We start from the raw sequence: 23,188 nt of genomic DNA, 5'->3' as shown, positions 1-23,188 counted from the left end.
TCTTGGGTGGCTCAGTTGGTTAAGTGTCCAACTCCTGACTGCAGGTCAGGTCATAATCTCAGGGTTCTGAGACTGAGCCCCACTTTGGGCTCCGCACTAAGTGTGGAGCCTGCTTAAGATTCTCTCTCCCCTCTATCCTTACCCCTCCCCACTACTCGTTCCCTCTCCAAAAAAAAAAAAAAAAAAAAACAGTCTTTAAATAAATATCAAAATGTGTAGGTTTTCATAATGGTTGAATAATCTTCATTCTAAGAGACAATGACAATGTTTATAAATGGAAGCATTAATCAATAGGCTTCACAATCAGGAATATAATTGTGACTGTCCCTCTATTGTAATTAAATATATTCCAGACAGGAAATGCTTCCAAGTAAATTTGCCTGGAAGATAATTAAATATAGAAAATTGTCTCAATATAGAAAATATTTTAGATGCCAGAGAAATTACTTAAGCATTCTCTTGAAAAAGAAGTCAGCTTACAATATATGACCACATGAGCTTTAAAATGACAACATTCAATCGTCCTTCTCATAAATCAATTAACAAAGCCCAAATTACACATCTAATTTTTCCCTCTCCTTAAAAGCTCTAAAAAGGCAAACAGAGTATTTTACCTACATATTTTAGTTGCACTTTGAAATTTTCAATTACCACCATTTTTAACATCCTTAGCTCATAAATTAAAAGTTGCCAAGTTTAGGAGAAGGTAAGTGAAAGATGATTTTCTTAAGTGAAAGATGATTTTTAAATAACACTCAAATAATTAATTGTATATGTAAGACTATTATAATTGTCAGAATTATTCACAACTGGCCAGATGGATCATATTCATGGAAGATTATATCTCCTGGTTGTGCCATAAAGTAGCAGTTCATAGTATCAACACATAACCAAAACTCTATAATTAAATATTAAACAGAATAAGGCAGTTGCTTATTCATTCTACATTTGACCCCAAGACTAAGTAGTTAAGTTAGGAAACAAGAAATCAGGGATGAACTGCTGAACAGTGTGACTGACCTAAGCAAAATGTATTGTTCATCACATGAAATTGCTCACTAAAAGACTGCCTTACAACAAACGTACAACAAAACCTATTTTTCTTGATGGCTTATATTTTATAGGTTTTTCAATGACAAAAAGCAAAATAAAAATCTGTTGGGCCGAAGTTTAAAAATATATGCCATCCAACCCAGTGGACTTGTAAGATTAAAAACAAAAACCAAAACTCTAAGATATTAATATATTAAACCCAAATGACTGCAAAGCATGGTATTTACAATAAAGGTAAAAATACAGTAGGGAAGAAAATGAGACCACTATATAAAGGAGACATTTCTCTATGTGAGAAATGATACGCGAATCTATAGTAACCACTAACAGCATAAAATATTCATGTGGACATTTCAGCTTTCATTAAGGGAAACCCACCCACAATTTGAAATCTGTGGAGCAGGGACATTTTCAGTCCCTTTCCAAAGACAGCTCTATCCTGTCAGATATTTTACTTTAGTAGTTGATTACTGAATCATACTGAACCTCTGAGCACAATCAGTGGTAAACCACACTTTGTGATGACAAAGGAATGTGGCCCCTAATGTCTTAACATAAGCAGAACAAGTGGATGGAAAAGATTGAAGGCAGACTCTTTATTTGAACACAAAACAAAAAGAGTCAGTAGATAAAGGTAGAGAGCAAGAACATAGGTACTCAAAGTAGAGGAAAACAAAGAGAAAACAATCCAACTCTAAAAAAATAGTAAGTGGAGTTTTGAGAAGAAAAAGTTTTAAACATACTGCTAGGTTATTTATTTATTTTGTACTATCAAGCTGAAACAATCTGTAATAAATTGGATTAGATTATCCTGAACATTAACTATGAATCAGTCACAGGATGTTGTTAAAACTATCCACGGTGATCTTTTTTTTTTCCTCCCTGAGGGTATTGGGGGACGAGGACCTAAAACTAGTCTTATTGATATTGGCATAACATCCCAAATCCATTTTTAAATATTGTCTAACAGACATTTTACAGTTATCATTACTATACTTTCACTACCATAGAAAATTGGACATAAGCATTTTAAGTATTTTTTAATTCCACATGATTCATAATAGGGAAGGGGTGTTTAGCCTTTTTTGGGGGGAGATGGTGAGTGGATAAAATTCCTAAAGGGAAAAAAGCAATTTTCTTTTTTTAAAGAAAAACATTTCTAAATAAGAAATGCTCAATAAATTAAGTAAAAATGTCTATCTTTAAAAATCACTACAGTAACTACAAAATGGATTGTTGGTAACCATCCAATATAATTAATACATTTAAAACACAATTATTTAATGTAAAGCATTTTAAAATTCTTCTGATTCCACTCAAAATTAGCTTGGGATCTTTCCATTTTCTCCCAGGATCTATAAAGGAATTAAGCAGCAAGGAGGAAAAGGCAGTAGCGAGAAAAATCATACAGGAAACAAGGTTAGGGTCAGCTTCATAGGTATGGGACCTATGAAGTCACAAAAGACTCTGTTCAGAAGGGCCTCTGCATTTAGGAAAACTATTTTTACTTTAAAGAACAAGCAATGGACAAACTACGACTATTTGGTAGTAGGTATCTGGCAGGTATCTTCTTGAAAATGAACAAACTGAGCCTCTCACTTCAAGGAAAACAGCTGATAGTACTTTGTTTGCCAATGACAAAATTTTAGCTTTCAAGTAAAAATCAGACTTTTGCAAAATTTATATCCAACACCATAAACCTGACAGCTTCCCAATAAGTGAGGCTTTTTTAGTGAGACTGGTAGTGATGACATTAATAAATGTGATTTTTTAAATACTGTATAACATGCCAAAATTCGGGTGACAACCTAATTTACTGACCAACGCATGATGTTACAAAAATCATACATAAGTAAAAAGACCCATAGGTAAGTAAGACCAATGGGCTTTAATAAAAGAGTAACTTCACTGACACAGCTTTACATTCTTAATTGCAACTAAATTTTTAAGAAACCATGTGTCAAATTTTGGTGAAGTATATCAATAAGATTATTTGAAAAAGCTGTTAAAATACCACTGCCTTTTCCAACTATCTGAGGTCAGATTTTCTTTATATACTTTACTTGAATCAGAAGAGTATATCATAACAGATTGAATACAGAAGTTCATTTGGGAATCCAGCTGCTTTTATCAGGCCAAATATTAAACAATTTCACTAAAAAACCTTTATGTAATATGTAATAGGTTACTTAAGAAATATTTTTAGATTTCTCAGTTTTAATTTCTAGCATGGCAAACAATGATACAGATAACTCATACAAGCAAAAGCTTGTTGGAGCTCTCAAAAAGTTTTAAGAGTATAAAGGAGTCCTGAAATGAAAAACTTTGACAACTACAGCTCTAAGACATGAACTAGAAAATAATCAGCCTTTTTGCTCTTTTAAAGATTACACAGTTATCAAACATCCATAGATTCCTTTAAAACAAAATTCTGTATTTACATGAAATACAACTTCAGCTGAACCCTCTAACAGCTTAATCTACTTGTGGAATGATTAGTTGCTTATACTCTTCTGGTCTAATTAAAGTTAGGAAAATGGTTATATGAAGGAGACATAGAAAGACTGAAGCTATCAAGTGCTCATCAATAACGCCCACTGTCAAGGGCATCAATATCCTCAAGAATATCAATAATGCCCAAGTATTCTCTACATCCCAGTTAGTTGGGATGCTCATGCTTATGTCACAAATTAACAAATGGCAAAATGATCTTTTTTTCTCCAAAAACTTCCTGAGTACTCCAAAATTCCTGAAAGAGCTTTTTTAAGGCTCAGTTTAAAAAACTATATAAAGAAATGGATAGAAAGTAAAAGTATGCTAATAATTAGTGAAAGGAAAATGTTACAACTTCTTCTTGAGATTTTAACTTTATTTTCTAACATTTGCAAATGGCTTCTGGATTGTACCAAAACCACAAGTGACCAATTATCATTACTATCCTCACAGACATCTAAATAAAAATCAGGACAATCTGAATATTTTCTTTTTCATCCTTGAAAATCTTCCCTTCTCAATCAGTCTGCCAATCAGTCATTCCAAGGAGCGATTCATAATTCAGATTGGCTCACTCTACTGTCACATCATTTCTCCTCTAGGCTAGCAATTCCAAATTTACACTACATCCCTATGTTGCACTTCAAAGAGAGAAAGGAAGACATAAGAAAAATAAAGGACTACTTGATCTTGTACTAAGCCCATAAGAAACCGCTCTAATACAATTACTCAATAGATTCTTAATTATTTTTTCCAAAATATCTCATTTTTCAGCCTCTGTGTAATTTAAACCACAAAGGCTATTAGGTACAATGTAAACTGTGTCTGTTCAAATCAGTCAAAAGTTTACTACAGATATTCTTAATACTACTGAACTATCCATTTAAAAGTGGTTAAGAGAGCAAATTTAATGTTATGTGTTTCCTACCTAAAAAAAGAAAAGAAAAAAGAAAAACCACTGAATTATGCACTTTAAATAGGTAAACTGTATGGTATGTGAATTATAACTCAATAAAGCTATTATTTTTTTAAAAGTTAAGTTTGCTCTTAATCAGTTTTTTTTATAGCAAAGGTTTGAAAAAAGGTTTACTACTGTGATATGGATAATGATTAATTTTTCTGGACAGAATAAGGGGGAGATCTCGCATACATAAGTATGTATAACATATAGTAGGCATTTTAATGATTAATTTAAATATTTCCTTTCACAAGTGACTTAAACCTAACACCTATACACTGAATACAAAACTAGAGTTTCTTCCAGAGTATCTTCTAGCTAACAGAAAGGCATTTCTAGCTAATAATGCTTTAACACTGAATTCAAAATCAAAAGAGAACATTTCTAGTCACCTGATATTTCAAACAGTGAAACAGACAACTTACTGATAACTTAATTGTAAAAAGATCAATTCAGCACTGTTAGGAAATAGGCCTGAATATCAAAGTAGATTTTCCCAAAGAAAAGAGACATTTTTCAAAATCAGCATGTAGCACTGTAAAATCTCACGAAGAAAAAAATCACATAAGAAATGAAACAGTCTAAGATGAAAAGGATCTTTGCTGTTGAGACTAAAAGCTAAATTTTAGCCAAGTATATTTAAAACATATACAAGCACAGAGAGCCACCAGTGTTCACAATTAGAGGCAAGACAAAGTAGCAGTGGTCTTTTTGACAAATAAATTGCTTGAAATATTGCATGACTTGCTACACAACACCCTTATTACTTTCAATCTCCAAGTGCAACCAAAAGATGGGTCCAATTATGACATCAATACAAGCTTTCTTTCAAAATGGAATGAAAGAACAGTAAATCCCAGTGGACACGGGAGTTCTGCAGCAGAGATGATGTAATATATAAAAATAGACATCCTCCAACAGAAGCTGAAACTTGGGTAAACAGCACACTGCATACTATTCTCAACTGCCTTGCATGAATTTGCAATGCATGCTGTTAATAGCGCAAGACAAATCATTTCATGTTTTAAACTATTTCCTGATTTACATTTCAATTTCTATATACACGCTATAGTATAATTTCCTAATCTGTATAAGTTAAATGAACATAAATACCTGGTTATAACTGCAAGGAAGAAACAATCCCCCCAAAGCAAGGAAATGGAGCCCACCGCAGCAGTTTTTCCATGCTGCATTTTGTTAGAAATTGCAGCACATACGGCACAGAACTGTTACGTCCACCTATTGTTCAAAGACCTTTCCACAGGGAGCATTCTGCAGGATTTTAAAATGCAACATCATCTAGGTAAAGAGGAACCAGTAAACCTGCTGATAATGGGTGTGAAAAGCAAAGAGTATTTTGACACTCTAAGACTCTGATGCTAACATAAAACATCAGGCATGCATACAGTAACTAGGATCTAGCAAAACTTGTGCTTTTTTTAATATACACATCACTACTATCTAACACTCTCTCCACACCTCTCTTTTACATTCTTTATCAATTCAGTTTTCACATTTCCATTGGGCTTTCCTGGATTGAAGAATATTTCACTTTGAGCCAGGATATTGAGAAATCATGCCTGATTTCTCAAGTGCCCTGTCTATGTGCCTCCACTGTACCTAGAATTCCCTATATTTTAGTTGCACATTTATTTATCTATATCCCTTATGAAACTAAGAGGACAATAAGGGCAAAATATGACCCTTATAGCCCTTGAGCCTGGCACAAACCTGAAACAAGGTGGGTATTTGATAAATATTCATTAAATGAATAAAATATGTAAATGAAAATACTGAGTTTTCCTCTCTATAATACAAGAAAGAAAATACACATATTTTCTGAAACTCCACCCAATTACAATTCACAGAGAGGCACTGATGATATTACTGAAGACAAAGACTTTAGGTTTAATTAAGTAAACAAATGTCTTTCGGATTTAAAGAAGAATGAAATATCAAAATAATTAAGAAATTTCCCCTATATGTGAATATTTTCTACATAAGCATATCAACAGATTTTTAAAATACCATTATATAAATAAATCAGTCAGGTGTAATATGATGTGAACTGATTGTTATCAGTTAAAATGCTAAGACCTTAATATTCTAGGAAATTTAGTAAATATACAAGTCACTGATATATTACACAAAACATATTCTCTTACTGTTAAGCAGCTAATATTGAATTAAACTAAGACTTCAGTAAAAAATTAAATAAAAAGCTGAAAAAGCAAAGCCAAACATGAGTGAAAACACTATTTCTAATGCAAGAACAATAGTCCATGTCAAAAAGACTGTTGTCAAATAAAAGTGCATAATCACACAAACACTGTAATTTTTCATTTGTTTCAATATCCAACAATATTTGAAACTAACCAAACCTACCAAGTAGTCCTTAACTGAAAATGAAACCAACTTAAATCTATCTTTAAAAAAAAATCTACTTCAGAGAAATATGATATAACCTAGGAATGATTATATAAATATTATTAGAAATAGAACTTGTCTTATATTATTTTAAAGAATAACCTTATAAAAAATAGGGCTCATTTTCATAAGCCTCATGCATGGATCAATCTTACTACACCGGTGCCACATTTTACAGATATTATATTATCACTGACTGTAACTCAAAATTTAATCCCATTATGTTAATATTACATTGTATTCAACCTACATTATATTAACTTAATTTTACGCACTATTTTTTATTACTTTTTATGCATCTGCACCAAGAATTTTAAACTAAGCCTAATCTACTGAAAAATGTAATACATAATTATTAAACAGTGCTCTGAAGTGTATATTCATATTGTAGAAAAGGACTACTAATGAAATGTGTGGGAGACATCTTTTTATATGATCAACTGGTTTCCATTACTTCAAAAATCTTGCATTGATTGAAACTTTATGAATATGTTTTATGTTATATTGTGTTCAAATCCTCCTAATTCAAATTTGCAAACAGAGCCATTCCTTGGGAAAATATCCTTTGGGACAAGGTGAGTGTGCTTACACCTGATCAAATAAAACATTCCAAGATTAAAACAACAAGAAAAACACAAAATTAAAAGTCACAAGGCCATCTTGGATTTTGACCGTCTCTTCTCATCCTAACAATTACTAGTCACAGACATTTCCAAATATTACTTGAACTAAATCAAATCTCATAAAATGTTTAGCTAAGAAGTTATGACAGCTGAGGAATACCAATCCTTTAAATATGTAATCTACTTTTGGGTTTTTTTTCCCCCCATATTTTAAAAGAGGTCACTTTCCTTCATTGAGTTTATTGTATTTTGCAGTATAGAGTGATGTGAAGAACTTTGACTCTGGAGCCAGACTTCTGGGGTTAGAATTTTGGCTCTATTACTTACTAGCTGTGTGTCCTTAAACATATCCCCTCATCTTGTTCTTTCATTTCCTAATCTGTAAACTATAGTAATAATAATCCATTCCTCACAGGGTAGTTATGTATACTAAATGACTTAATTTATGTGAAATGTTTTAGAACAGTAGTACATACATAGATAATACTCTATAAATGTTTGCTAATTAAACTATTTAAAAAAATTGAGCCATCTGTTGGGGATAAGTAGGAATGGGAAGTGGAATGTCAATCAGAACTTCAAAGCATCAAGAGCATTTCAATCCTTTTAGCCTTGCTAGACTGAAATGTCTGTTGGTTCATGTAAACTCCATGGTATAAACAGGACAAGTTTTCTGCAGTCTTCAGTCTAATATCTCTGTACAATTTTGTTTTTTCTAAACTGAGAACAGGGCAGAGCTCTCTTTTTATTAAAATAAAAAAAGAAATATAAGATGACAAAACAAGTATGTACCAGTCTCCCCATCACTGCAATCAGGTAAGTTAAGTCCTCCCCCTAAGTATCTTCTAGAATAAATCACAAACTCCTGGAATAAATTGCCCGTAAATATAGACAGGCAGGGTCTGTAATTTTGGGTAAAATAAACAAAGGTTTTTCCTCTACCCTACTCTGAACCCAGAGACAAAATAAACTTGTCCCAAGTCTAAAGTGACTGACCCCAAATCTTCCAGCCTCTGCCAAGAACCTTATCTACTACCTGCCTCTATTTTCATTATCTACCTTAAGACTGAAAATTCATGCCACATCCTCTTTTCTGGCAATATTAAATACAGCCTCAACCTCACAGCATCAAAATGTAGGAAAATGGTAATGAAAGCCATCTCCCATATCCCCTTCTCACTGCATTTTAAAATGCTTATTATTCTCTCTGCAAACCTCATATACTTGCCTTGGAAAAATGTCTTGAAAACACTCCACATGGACTATTTGAGTACTCATGTTTCTGAAGAAAATTATTATAATCTGTTTTAAATTACTGTAACACATCTAATTTTAAAAAGTGTACATAAAGTATATATCATAACTCAGTGTATACTTTCAATTCAATTCCTACTTCTAAATGGGAATTAGACTAACTAGTAATTTTTCATATTAAAAAAAAGATTAATTATGTACTGATATATCTTTTAAAATATTAAATTTATATATGTTTAGAGTATACTTTTACCAGATAAAAGTCCAAAACACTGATGAAATTTTAAAAAGTATACAACTACATGAAAATTTTATTAAAGTTACAAATAGTATGAAAATGTTTAAGATTTATCATATCATCTAAAATATAGCAGTGCTTCTCAAGTACCATATAGCAGCCATGACACCTGTGGCATTTTAACATGCATTCTCTTGCACAGAACATAAAGTTACTGCCTCATTTTATTTGAAATTCTATACAAATATTTCATTATTTCAGGCAAGTTTACTAAAACAGCCAAGGATATTATTATATTGACAGCAGAGTTCTTCTAATGTCAACTAAATCATACATGATCTTTTTCCTGGGCAATAAAAAAACACAACCATAAGATTCTACGAGTTACTTAACCAATTCCTCTCCAGAGATAAAATTAGTTTTCCTTCCTTTACTCCAAATTCCCTGATAACCCCCAATCTGACCCACCATTTCAAGAGTTAACACTGAAAATCATAAATTAGTCATGTGTTGGCATGAAAGAAATGAGCAAAGATATTATAGGCTTCTAGAATGAAATAAAGCATGAATTCTGGTTAAAAATAAAGTGCAAATAAGAAAACACAAGCATTTTTAAATTTTCATTTCCTTTTGACTAAGCCTTTATTCTCTCTGACTAAAATTTTACTAGTACTCTCCCAAAATGCTCTCATATTGGGATTCCTGAAATTTAAAGCTTTTACCTACACCATTTAAAATGTAAATTTCTAATGGATTTCCCATAAGCTTTCACATAAAAAGCAATTAAATTTCCATTATGTCTACCTATCTTTTCCTCTTCATTTCTTTACTTACAAATCACGTTAGTTAAGAACAGTGCTTCCACTCATTCTTTAAAAAAAAAAAAACAAAAAAACAAAAAAAAAAACTAAGTAGGTTGCACTTAGGTGGACCTACAGTAGACAAGGTGGACAATCCATCACTACACCTGCACAAATTAAGAAAACTGTGCCATCACTTAAACCACTAGCAGTTTTAAGAGATTTTACGGAATCAGGGCAAAATACAAAAGAACAAGACCAAGCCAAACATATCAATATTATAAACTCATTAGTTACAATGCAAATTCACAAATAAACTTAGGTTAGTATTAGGAGACCACACACAAATTACAATACCTGAGATTTAGTGCATTCCTTTGAGCCAAAATGAAATGAGTGCCATAAAGGAGGAAAGGAAAAGATGAACATTATCAGACATGCTATAGTATATCTGCCAAAACGAAGATAATGTTAAAATTAGGTTAAGAATGACCATATAGAATTGGCTGTATGCATAATGTTCTCTAGCCATGCACTTGAAATGCACTGGAAATCATTTAAAATCACCTGTGAAGTATGACCATGCATTTTCCAAATAAACTTTTCACCCTCAGTCCCACTCCACTACGGTTCTTTCAAAGGAAAGTATTTCTGTTAAGAATAAGTAACTATAACTTAGGACTAATAAAGAATAATAACTTTTATTTCATTTTTTATCTTGTGGCACCATATACACAATAAAATTTTGCTGTTTTCTATACTAAAATCATGTAGTTAAGTGAAATAATATTATAGAAGTATAATAAAAACACACCTTGCACACACAAAAAAGGATCCAATATTTTCAATTATGACCATATTGCTACCAATCTGAACTCATTTAGTAAAATTAATACCAACATGTCACATATTAGTAAGCTATTAAATGATCTATTAGTAATCAAACTAAATTTTTCATCCTAGCACTGAATACTCCCTAATAAAAGTACTTGTTGACCAGGTAAGATATTTATTAAAACCATCAAATTATGGGGCACCTAGGTGGCTCAGTGGGTTAAAGCCTCTGCCTTTGGTTCAGGTCAAGATCCCAGGGTCCTGGGATCAAGCCCCGCATGGGGCTCTCTACTCAGCAGGGAGCCTGTTTCCCCCTCTCTCTCTGCCTGCCTTTCTGCCTACTTGTAATCTCTGCCTGTCAAGTAAATAAATAAAATCTTAAAAAAAAAAAACCATCAAATTAAAATAAAAAAGTAATCTTAGAATAAAAAACCCTGCACACTTTTTTTTAGATCAGACCAAAAAAGGGAAGTCACATAGGGAAAGCAAAATATTTCATAAAGGGGGGAACAAACGGGAATAAAAAAGAAAAACAGTTATAGGTTTCCCCCAACTTAAGTGTGAAAAACACTACTATAAAATTAAACCAATCAGCTTTAACACTAAATTTTAAGTAATTCACACTCCCACTATTTTAGTATGGAATCTGATTAGGAAAAATTCCAGAGAAGAAAGAGTATTAACAATATTAGCATCAGGCTAAAATAATATATGGAACTATTAATATGTGCCACTATTTTTAATCCAAATTTCCTTCTTCCATGATGCTATATCAACACTAAAAATACTACCTTCTTTTACAGACAATGATAACAAAAAAACCTTTCATAGTTTTTTTTTTTTAATACCAAGTCTCTCCAAAGGACAAACAAAGCTCTCTTTATGATGAGCAAAAAGCTACCCTTTCCAAAGGAGTTCAATGAAATGATTCAACTATGAAATTCATGTTAAATTAAAATAGTGCATGGGTAGTGAAAGGAGTAGGCGGGTAGCTGGTGGTCAAACTGCTTAAATATTCATACACAAAGAGCTCTCAGAAATAAAACATATGAAGTGTAGGTATAAAGTCTATCATATCACCAAAAGTTACCAAAAATTCAGTATATGATTTTAAGTCTATATATTTTCCCATGTATTTTGCACTTATTTGCAAAAAGAAAGAAAGTGCTGGTAAGCAAAACAAATGAGAAATGTAAAACAACTGTCAATTACCTATTTTTAGGTTTTTCATATTTTTATTTTAAAATTAATTTCACATATAATGACTACTTAATTGTATTTATGTATAGACAAACCATCTTGGACTCTATTATGACATATATAAGAACTCATATTACTTTCTTTTTGAAAACAGAAATCCTCAAATATATTCTCAGGGGAAATGAGCATAGTGCAGCTAAGCAGAAAGAAAGGAATATGAAAAATAAGGTCCTAAAACTGACTTTCCTGGGGTCTTGTACAAATCACTCATTATCTGTGCAATGGTTTCTTCAAACATAAAAATACTTTATCAAATATTTATGAAATAAATGATGATCGAGTGGGCTACAGCATTTAAGAGGAATTTTGAACCAATCAAAAATACTTCAGACCATCTTTACATTGGGATTTTAAAAAGCATCACTTCAAATTATGCTTTCATTTCATATTAAAAATTAAAAAAAAGTATCATGTAATAGTCTCACAGTGGTATGTAAAGTATGAAAATAACATGTGATTTTTATATATCTACTTTTGAAATAAAAAGTAAGTCTATGCTAATCATTTGGGGTAGGAGCAGAGGGAGTTCAAATTTTAGATTAAGGTAAGAACTTAAAATATCCCAGTTACAGCTGCATCGCTGATCACAAAGTTAATCCTCAGAAGACATTTTAAGAAATAAAAGGGCTAAACAATGTCTTTTGATATCTTATTTCAATGCTCTTTCAAACTATTCATACTGTATGTGTTTCCAGCACAGATCACAGAAAGGAATTATTCAACTAAAATAGGAAATGCACGTCTTCTCACAAAACTCCCAACAAAAAAACTAAAGATTAAAAATTTTATACTTTAATAACTTACCGTATGATAACCTCGAGGCAAAGGTGGTTTGCCCACAGGATAAGGATCCACAGTGTCAATGATTGTTTGTCTTTCACCCTTCTGGTTGATTTTTCTAAATCTCCTTCGAGATTGTCGATGAGAAGCTTGACGCTGAAAATATTCTTCATTTTCATCCATATAGTCCACCTGAAATAAAACCCCCCCAAAATTTATTTCCTCAAACACAACATTCCATATTAAGATCAGACGCAGAATAAAACTTACAGATAAATCCATATTCATTCATTTTGCAAGGACATTTGTGGACAAACTATCATGACAGACTAAGTGTCTCTGAACTTCTCTGGAACTAATTGGTTTTGAGTAACTTTTCTTTTATGAAGAAGCATTTTCAGTTCCACTTAGGACAATATGAGTAACTTTTGAATTTCCTGCAGTTTCAAAGGGAAGGATATTTTCAGTAATCATTGTGCTGATTTATTAGTGAAAGAACTCACAGGATACATTGCCTCAAAATATGAAAGCAGCCGCCCCATTGTCCTAACCCTGATGTATGTGAGTAAAGCTGTAAAAAACCCCTAAATCCCAAATGACTCAAACAGGACTGCTAGCAGAATGGCTCTGGTAGGTTACCTAAGGGTTTCTCTTCCTACTTTCAATCTGTAGATTCAGTTTCTCTTTTATAAATAGAATTATTTTAAAAAATCCTCATTTTCAACATTTTAGAAACTGATGAAGGGACTAACCAGAATAGAAGTTATCTTAGGTCAATCCTCGTCATACTTATATAACAAAAATGTGATTGCTTACAATTAAGGCATACCAAGATTCTAAGACCATTTTCACACTGGCAAACCTAGGAGTTTGTATAATGGGCAAGTATAAAATCCTCAAAGAATTCTGAAGATCAAAAGTCCCTTAGAGAAACACAAAATAGCACTAACAGGAGCTAAAATCTCTAGGATATATCTAAAATGCTTTTCAAGACCTGTTGCAGTAAGCTCCTATGTAACCACCCACATTTTTCCAATCCTAGATCTTTACTCACCATCATGCTACTTTCTCACTGAAGAGTAAATTTTGTGAAATTTTACCACAGGTTTTCACTACCTTTGACAAGGAAGTTTTCATTCTGATGAATTCCTCTCCTACATCATAGGGAAAAACCCTAAGTCTCCTCTGAAATTAGACCTACAGCTTTCTACCAAATACTTTACTAAATGTGAATAAAAAGCTTTCACCATCTTGTATATTACACCAGAAAACTGGGGAGCTAGTATGCTGGTTAGACACTCTGTTGAAATCTTTCTCTCTCTTTTTAACTGAATTGTAGAATTTAAAAAACATATTGACATAGGACATACACAAAAAAACAGAAATTGATTTTCTTATGTTAACTGTTGCCTGATTATATACCACTATGACTCATCTGAACTATTTCATTCATTCCAATTAATATTTGGAGAGCTAAAGTCCTGCAATTCAAATATTCTCCCCAAATTTCAATTAAATGGCATTATCATAGATTGATTTGACAAAGCTCAAGCATGAAACACTTGGGTATTTGCCCCTTTTGAGTCTTCTATCTTTTTCATTTCATTGAATCTTATAAATAATTACAATAGTATGATTATGAACTCAGACCCATAATTAAAAAACTGTGAGATAAATATATCTAGAGTTACAAAATTTGAAATGCACTATAAGTACTTTGTTAAAGGGCTTTTACTTTATAATTTATTTTAGAGAAAAAACTCTTCACAGAAGTATTCTTACCACAATCATTTCAGAAGGCTCTAAAACAATGCATTCACAGCCACGCCTAAAGCTTCCTGCAGAACGCTTGCCAAAACTAGGAAGAAAAAAAAAAGATTTATGAAATACAAATTGTAAATTTAGGCCAATTCTCCAATTAAATGAAAGTGAAAAACAAAAACAACTAGTGGAGAAAGAGAAACTCTTTAATCATTATTTATACCAAATGACAAGGAACCATTCAATTTCTTAATTTTCAGACATGTATTTTTCTGGAAAATTCCAGTATCATATTTTCAAATTGATAATGTAAGTAACAGAAAATCAGTATGAATGTGTTTTATGTTAGGCTTTTTAAATCATTCCCAGTTAGGAGAAGACTTCAAATATTCTAATGGATAAGAACTGAATCAAAGGCAAACTATATAAATATGCAAAGTATAAAATGTATATAAATTTTCTTTTGTAATTTAACTGCTTAGGTTAAGCATTTCTTTTGCCTAAAAAGTATATTTAATTTTTCTAAATCTTCTTTAAAAAATTTTATTTATTTGAGAGAGAGAGAGAGATCATGAGCGAGGAGGAGGGGCTGAGGGAGAGGGAGAAGCAAGGAGCCCAAAGTGGGGCTCCATCCCAGGACCCTGAGATCATGACCTGAGCCAAAGGCAGACACTTAACTGACTGAACCACCCACATGCCTCTTTCTAAATTTTGAAATCAACTTATTCGACATAAGTTTAAGGAAAAGGTATTCAAAAGACTTTTTTTCTTAATTCAGGTGGTTGTGAATATTATAAGCCCATTTCTCCTGGAAATTTTTCATTAGTGAACTTGGATACAGCAACTTTGTCCTATCTGTGATAGCTCCCACCTTAACACTGAAGCAGATTTATTCTGACATAACCACACACACACTAGAACCATGAAGAGAAAATCCTGGTGAAAACCTTTGTAAAAATTAGCCATTGGCTCAAAAGATTTTTATGGTAGGAATATATTATTTGCAAACATTATTACCTTAGAAATGAAAAGTTTGCATCCTCTAAAATGTGCTCTTAAAAAATACTTCCATGAGAGTCTTTTGGAAATGAAATAGACTAGAATCTGAAGAAACTTTCTTTGCAGCCACAAAAGACTAAAGTTCTACTGAACAACACAAATATGTGAACTGTAGGAGAAATAATACTGTCCCTTGGGTAACTCCCTGAATACACAAAGCAGAAAAGAAAAGGCAAATGCACACAGAACACACTCTAGCAAAGGAGAATATATCATTTCATTTGTCAAAAAATCTATTATTTCAAACATAGCCAAGAACCCAGAAGTGAAGAATGGCCTTAAAAGAGACAAAGAGTAGGTCATGAATGCACATGTTAGGCCTAACTAATGACTAGGCCTCTTGTCTCTAATGCAAAGATGACTTTCTCTATGCTTACAACCCAGAAGCTATAGGTAGGAATGAATAGGGAGAATAATGAAAAATGTTAGCTAGAAATTCACTAAATCTGCAAAATACTTTCGCTTTTCCTCTGTGATTCTTTGAAACAATAAATATGTAAACAAAAGGAAGTAAATATCATTATTTACTAAGCTTTTTAAAATCTTGGACCAAGTTCTATAAACTGTTTTTTTTTTTAACTTTTTTAAAGATTATTCATTTATTTAATTGACAGAGAAATCACAAGTAGGCAGAGAGACAGGCAGAGAGAGAGAGGAGGAAGCAGGCTCCCTGCGGAGCAGAGAGCCCGATGCGGGACTCGATCCCAGGACCCTGATATCATGACCTGAGCTGAAAGCAGAGGCTTTAACTCACTGAGCCACCCAGGCACCCCTCTATAAGCTGTTTTAAAACTCAGTTCTGGAAAATAAGTATAGAGATAAAAAAGGAAACCAGATAGCGACATATAAGAGATAAGATCTACCCTAGGTGATATCAAGATCAATTTTTAAAAATATTTTAGATGATCTAGTAGAAAGAAATGGAGAGAAATCTTCAGGTTTGCAAACAACGTATAGATGTTGAACACAGTAAAGCACAAAACAAAGCTAGTAAGAATTAGGTGCAAGACGTTTCATTAAGTTTTATGTGAGTGCAAGAAAGCAGTAATTGAGGATCCAATCTACACAATGAGATATCCAATGTGAAAAGTGATCAAATGCACACACCATTTAATATGACATTAAACAATAAGGGGTTCTCACATTTTAGTTAAAAGACATAAATGAAACTAGAAGTCTTTAAAGCATTAGCACAGTAGGCTCCTGACATACTAAAGAATAAGTAATACACAAAACACATCTCAAAATGATGAACACACGAGGAAGTAATAAAAAATGAAAATTACCATACCTATCCTTATAGAAAACCATGTAAAACCTAGAAGATAACACTGCCCTAGGAAAGTTTCTAAGGGGAAAAACACAGAACTAAAAAGTTTCCAACAAAAAAAATTAAGGAATTCCAAAGGGCTTTCTGTAAGATCACGGACAAAAATTAAAAGAACACTTCAGTCTTACTAACAGGACCTGAAACTTAGTATCACTGAAGTTTCTAAAATCATGATTCAAGAAAACTTATAAATGAGGGGCACCTGAGTGGCTCAGTTGGTTAAGCGGCTGCCTTCATCTCAGGTCATGATCCCAGGGTCCTGGGATCCAGCCCTACATCGGGCTCCCTGCTCAGTGGGGAGCCTGCTTCTCCCACTCCCTCTGCCTGCTGCTCTGCCTACTTGTGGTCTCTCTCCATCTCTCTAATAAATAAATAAAATCTTAAAAAAAAAAAAAAGAAAATTTATAAATGATACAAATTAAATAAGAGCATAGGCAACTTAAAAAAAAAACAAAACCTACAATACTTAAGGGTTTTTAAAGAAAAGTCAGAGAAAGGAAGGAAGGGAGGGAGCAAAGAAGGAGGGAAGGAAAGGGAAGGATCATTTCCAAGCTATATGACATACTCTGCTCCAAATATTCTTTTGTGCCACTTCAGAAATGGAAAATTAATCCTATCAAATGCTTTTTTTTATTATTAAGTCTTATGAGGGACTACAGTAATCTACAGATTTAATGCAGTCCCTATCAAAATCCCAACAACTTTTTAATGCAGAAATGGAAAATCCAATCTTCAAATTCATATGAAATCCCAAGGGACCTAGTTAGCCAAAACAGTCTTGAAAAAGAACAAAGGCCAAGGACTCACACTTTTGATTTCAAAACTTACCTCAAAGCTATACTAATCAAAACAGTGTGGTACAGGAATAAGGACAGACATAGAAACCAATAAAATAAAATTGAGAGTCCAGAAATAAAGCCATGTTATCTATAGTCAACCAAATTCTGGCAAGGGTGCCAAGTTCAGTCAATGGGGAAAGAACAATGCGCTAGGACAACTGTACCACTATATTGAAGAAAAAAAAAAAAAAGTAAGTTCGACCCATACCTCTCACCACATACAAATATTAAGTGAAAATGATCACTGACCTAAACAAAAAGCCCAAACCACAAAACTCTTAGGAAAAAAACTGGGATAAACCTTCAAGGCATAGATAGGATCTGGCAATGGATTCTTTTGGCTTTCTCTTCCAAGCTTCTATTTGAATTCCAGTTAGTTAACATACAGTGTCGGGTTAATTTCAGGTGTAGGATTTAGTGATTCATCACTTAGAAACAACATCCAGTGCTCCTCACAAGGTCCCTTCTAATACCCATGGATTAATATCCTGTTTAATCCATTCACCATCCCCCAACCTCCCCTCCAGCAACCCTCAGTTTGGTCTCTACAGTTCAGTCTATTTTATGGTTTGGCAATGAGATTCTTAGATATGACACTAAAAGCACAAACAGCAAAAGGAAAAATAGACAAATTGGACTTCCTCAAAATTAAAAACTTCTGTGCTTCAAAGGACATTATCAAGAAGCTGAAAAGAAAATCTACAGAACAGGAGGAAATATTTGTAAATCATACATCTGAGAAATGTTTAATATTCAGAATACATAAAGAACTCCTACAATTCAACAACAAAAAGACAAACCACCTAATTAAAAAATGAGCCAAGTACTTGAATAGAACTTTCTCCAAAGGAATACAAAATAGCCAATAAATACATGAAAAACTGATCAACATCCTGTGTCATTAAAGAAAAGCAAACCAAAACCACAATGAGATACCATTTCATACCTGATATCAGATGTGAATGAGATACTAAGATGATTTTAATTTTTAAAAAATAGCAAGTGTTAAAGAGGATAGAGAACTTGGAACCCTTGTTATTTTGCTGGTGGGAGTGTAAAGTGGTGAAGTCACTATGGAAAACAGGTTGGTCTTCATTTCATCAAAAAGCTGAACAGAATATCCATATGACCCAGCTATCCAACTCCTAAGTAAATACTCAATAGTTTTGAAAACAAGGACTCAAACCGATATTTATACATCAAAGTTAACAACAGTATTATTCACAATAGCCAAAAGGTGGAAACAACACATGTGTTCATCAACATGATGAACATGATAAATACATACAACAGGAGCCCAAAAAAAGAACAGTAAGTCCTGATACATGTTATAGCCTGGATCAGCCCTGAAAGAAAGCACTAGGCTATATGCAGTAAGCCAGACACAAAATGACAAATATAATATTCTACTTGTAAGAAATACATAGAACAGGCAAATTTATAAGGACAGAAAGTAGACTACAGATTATTGGGGGCTATAGGAATGCTTAATGATTACAGAGTTTGTTTGGAGCCATGGAACATAAACTTTGGAAACAGGTACTGGTCATGGCTGCACAAGTATGATTGTAATTAATGCCACTGAATCATACACCTTAAATAGTTAAAATGGCAGGGGTGCCTGGCTAGTTCAATCAGAAGAACATGGGACTCTTGATCTCAGAGTTGGGAGTTTGAGCCTCACATTGGGTGTAGAGATTATTTAAAAAATTAATAAACTTTAAAAAATAGTTAAAATGACATATTTTATGTAAGGATAAAGATGTTGAGTTTCTTGGCAAAATTTCAGGGCTTGAATAACAAAAAGTGGGAACACTACCACTTTGACCAAATAACAGCAAATCTTAGGGAAAAAGGAAGAGTTAACTCTGATGACCAAATTATACCACTGACAAACCTGGAACCAATCTCTTTTCCACGTTAATTAGCAATGAAAGAGAGAAGTTGTGGGTAAAAGTTGAACAGGTAAGAAACAGGGAAAAGGTAAACAAATATTACTGAAATATTTTTTGAAAAGTCAATTATACCTACATTTTTCTTTCACCCAACATTAATTCCATTTTTATTTTATCCCTAGCCATAAATTAGAGGGTACTGCCATGCTAGCCCCATCTCCACAATTTTGCTTCCTATTCCTCTTCCAAGTACTCACTGGACACATACTACAGAATCCATATACAAACTCCGTAATCAATACAGAGCTCACTAAACATAGTCCCCATTCTTACATAGGTTGTATGTAAGAATGTATACATCCTCTACATAAGATGAGTACACACGAAGTTGTGAGTACAGACAGAATAAGTGCCATGAGTTTAACAAAAAGAATCTCCTATTTGCTTCCTACAGTTGCATCTCAAAACCAAAACAGATTTGTAGAACTTCAGAGTTGAGAAAAAAACTTAGAAAATCATATCATATAGGGCCTCTTGGCATTTTTTTCTTCAGCTTCAAAGCTCAAAGTATGCCATTATCCAAGCTACTACATTCAAAGGTCCTCAAACATCTGTATTTAGAAAAAGGCCCCCAAGTGATTATATTATGTATGGCCAGTGCATTCCTACTTTCCCCATAAGAACTCTCTAGTTCAACTGTCCTTTCACAATGGAAGAAACTAAGACAGCATGTCTGGGGGAAGGTTAAATGAGATGCCTGAAAGGACAACCAGATTCCATGATACAGGATTCTGTCCTACTACACCGACCTTACACTCTCTCTTGCTTTCTGCTATAGCCTCCTTCCACATTCTATAACATGAACTCTAGTCTTTGGTGATCTTGACATTTATGAGGAATAATTACCCGACCTCCTCAAAAATACTGCTACAGTGTATCACATGTACCCATAAAGCACAAAACCGATGACAAGTGGAGAGCTGAAAGGTAAGTTCTCAGAGGTTGGCTAGGCTCACTCTGCCTAGTTGAGCGAGAAAAAGACAAATTAGCTTTTGTAATTCAGAAGGCAATTCAAATTCAGCAAAATTACAAATGACCATCAAGAGCTGGAGGGTTACCCTGGAATAGTCAAAGATTTGAATGTCAAGTCTATAAAAACCAAGCTTTTTCAGGCAGCTGCTGCCAGAACTTCAACTAGTAGAACATCTGCTTCTTTGAAATGGCACTCATAATACCACACACCATGATAAACAATGATATTTTTAAAGTTTAAACTTCTTAATTTTTAAAGTCACAAAGCTTATTTTTAAACTTTGAATTAAATTAGTTTTAAAAATTCCTATCTTCTGATCATTTCAGTCTTTCTGTGTACACAGATAAATACAAATACAAAATGCATGATAACGTTCAAAATCAAGAAAAGTGTGGGTAACAGTGATCAATGAGACTTGATCTGAATATTTAAAAACTTGTTAGCGCTTTCTATACTAGATAGCAGCCTTTCACAAGAGTCCATGAAGTCAAAAAGAAAGAGATAGGGAGATAGGAAGAAGTATGCTACGTGTGTTTTAAGAATGCTGCTAGTCTTCCGGTTCTATGCAATATGAAAATTTAATTACTCCAGGCTATTTTAAATTCTTCTAAAACTATTCTGTATGAATATGCTGTACAGTTTGGCTTTCAAATATTAACCTCAATGTAATTTCAGAATGCCCTAATCATCTTTTATTAAACAACCAGAGATGACAACTAAAAGTGATGCAGGTTCACTTTTGGTCAATCTGCTGGTTCTCTGAGCTATTACAAAGAAAAAAAGTTATGCTCACACAGATGATTATGGAAAAGACCACTTGGGGCATAACAAGCAGATTATTCCTAAATGCTCATATTCCCTAAGTACAACCAATTTAGGAATGGTTGCTCCAAAAACAGTTTAACAATCCCGATTTTCATTCCCATTAAGTTTTTGTACAGAACAAATTTAAAATTAAGAATCACAAATTGTTGTAAAATTGAAATAAGCTAACTTCAATACTTTTACAGGTGCAAAATGCAATGACTTTATAGTACTAAAAATACACAGACAAAAAAATTACTAAAAGCAATTCATTTTCTACATAATGTAAAATAGAGAAAATTTTAAGAGCTTGATAAGCTTTCTTTCAAGACTCATAACCAGAAAGCACAAATGTTTGAAAATATAAAGGCTTACCTAGTTTTCATAAATACCTTTGGTTATAATATACCAGACAGGGTATTGAGGGATCTTACTCTGGTAAGGCCGTCCTGTTTTAACTTTCGGTGACCACATTTTCCCCACCCAAGTTGAGTCAAGAGCACTTTCCACCAGTGTAAGTTTCCACGAAAGGCAGTTGCTGAATACAGAAGCTGCTTCTATCACTGTCCTTAAACTTGCCCTTTGTGTGGGCCTCCACATTCTTGTTGTACGTCAGAACTACTCAGTGGAATGCAATTCCTCAGTATTGGAATGTAAACTTATTCATGTCAGGCTACACCCAGTGAGGGAATACACAGCAATCAAACTGAGATTATACTGGTGGGCAATCCCAATTTACAAAATGATTTATATTCCAAGATACCAATTTTTCATACATATTTCTAAGTAGTTCCTAAACTTCACTTCCCTCCAAAGAATCTAAATAAATGATTGAACATGATGCTCCTAAAACAAAATCAACCTATTACTTAGGGCTCACAAAAAAATATTCACATGACCCTGTCTTGAAATAGAAGAATAGCAATTAACTTTAAGGGGAAAAATCTAACAAGTAACTGCTGATGCCATCAGTCCCACTCTCAATCAGTAGAACATTAAGGAGTAAGTTTTAATCTAAGTATAAAAGAAATATGGCCTGAAAAACTTACCATAAAAATGCATTTAATCTTTTAAAATATTTTGTCCTCACTCATTAGTTTAACCAAAAGGGAAAAAAAAAAAGGTAACAGCTATTTAAAACAAAAACACACACACATGAAGTACACATACAAGTTATGTGTGTGTAAACTACTAATTGTTTCTAAAGCATGGCCTTTAACAAGCTCGTATTTCAAAAGTAACTATTTGGGAAAACTAAATATACACTTGAGTCTCTCCATGTCTTTCAAGGCTCATTTAGAGATGTTCTACCAACCATCACCCTGCACAAATTAACAGAGGTGGACCGCCCCACAGCAAATCTCAACATTTAACCTTTGCTTAAAATAGAGCAACAAGAAAACAATCACAAGCGAAGGCCTCATAAGTGTGTCTTCTCTCTGTGCATTCCTCCGCAGCCTGTTGTCTATTGAGCTATGGGAGAAGTACTGAACATTTGCTCTTGGTACCATTAACATTTTAATTCATTTAAAAATAAACGATCTAACCTTCACTGTCTTCATTATCTTTGAAGCGCCAGCAGCAGCAACAGCGCTGCCCCCTTCTACAGGAGCTCTTTTCTCTGCAGCAGTGAGCGCTCCCCATTTCCCTGTGTGTTTTCTCTCAGTGAGTCCATGCGGCTGTAGCTTGTGCAGAAAGCCAACATGCCTTCTGAAGGCTAATTTCCTGCTTCGATGACCCACCCACC

The 23,188-nt window shown here is 33.3% G+C and overlaps 1 protein-coding gene across 1 annotated transcript in view; it reads right to left on the bottom strand.

Annotated features, from left to right (window-relative positions):
• LOC111155074 (Rap guanine nucleotide exchange factor 2) overlaps window positions 1-23,188 on the bottom strand; it is a 239,101-nt gene that overhangs the window by 100,875 nt on the left and 115,038 nt on the right. The window contains exons 5-7 of the mRNA XM_022515113.1: window positions 14,503-14,578; window positions 12,745-12,912; window positions 10,204-10,221 (exon numbers count right to left, since the gene is read on the bottom strand). Coding sequence (XP_022370821.1) covers window positions 10,204-10,221; window positions 12,745-12,912; window positions 14,503-14,578 — 262 coding nt within the window. The remainder of the gene's footprint in view (window positions 1-10,203; window positions 10,222-12,744; window positions 12,913-14,502; window positions 14,579-23,188) is intronic.

Source organism: Enhydra lutris, unplaced genomic scaffold, assembly GCF_002288905.1.
Source record: "Enhydra lutris kenyoni isolate GAN:26980312 unplaced genomic scaffold, ASM228890v2 scaffoldscaffold3, whole genome shotgun sequence".
Taxonomy (NCBI): Eukaryota; Metazoa; Chordata; class Mammalia; order Carnivora; family Mustelidae; genus Enhydra; species Enhydra lutris.
This window is presented reverse-complemented; position numbering and strand designations above follow the sequence as displayed.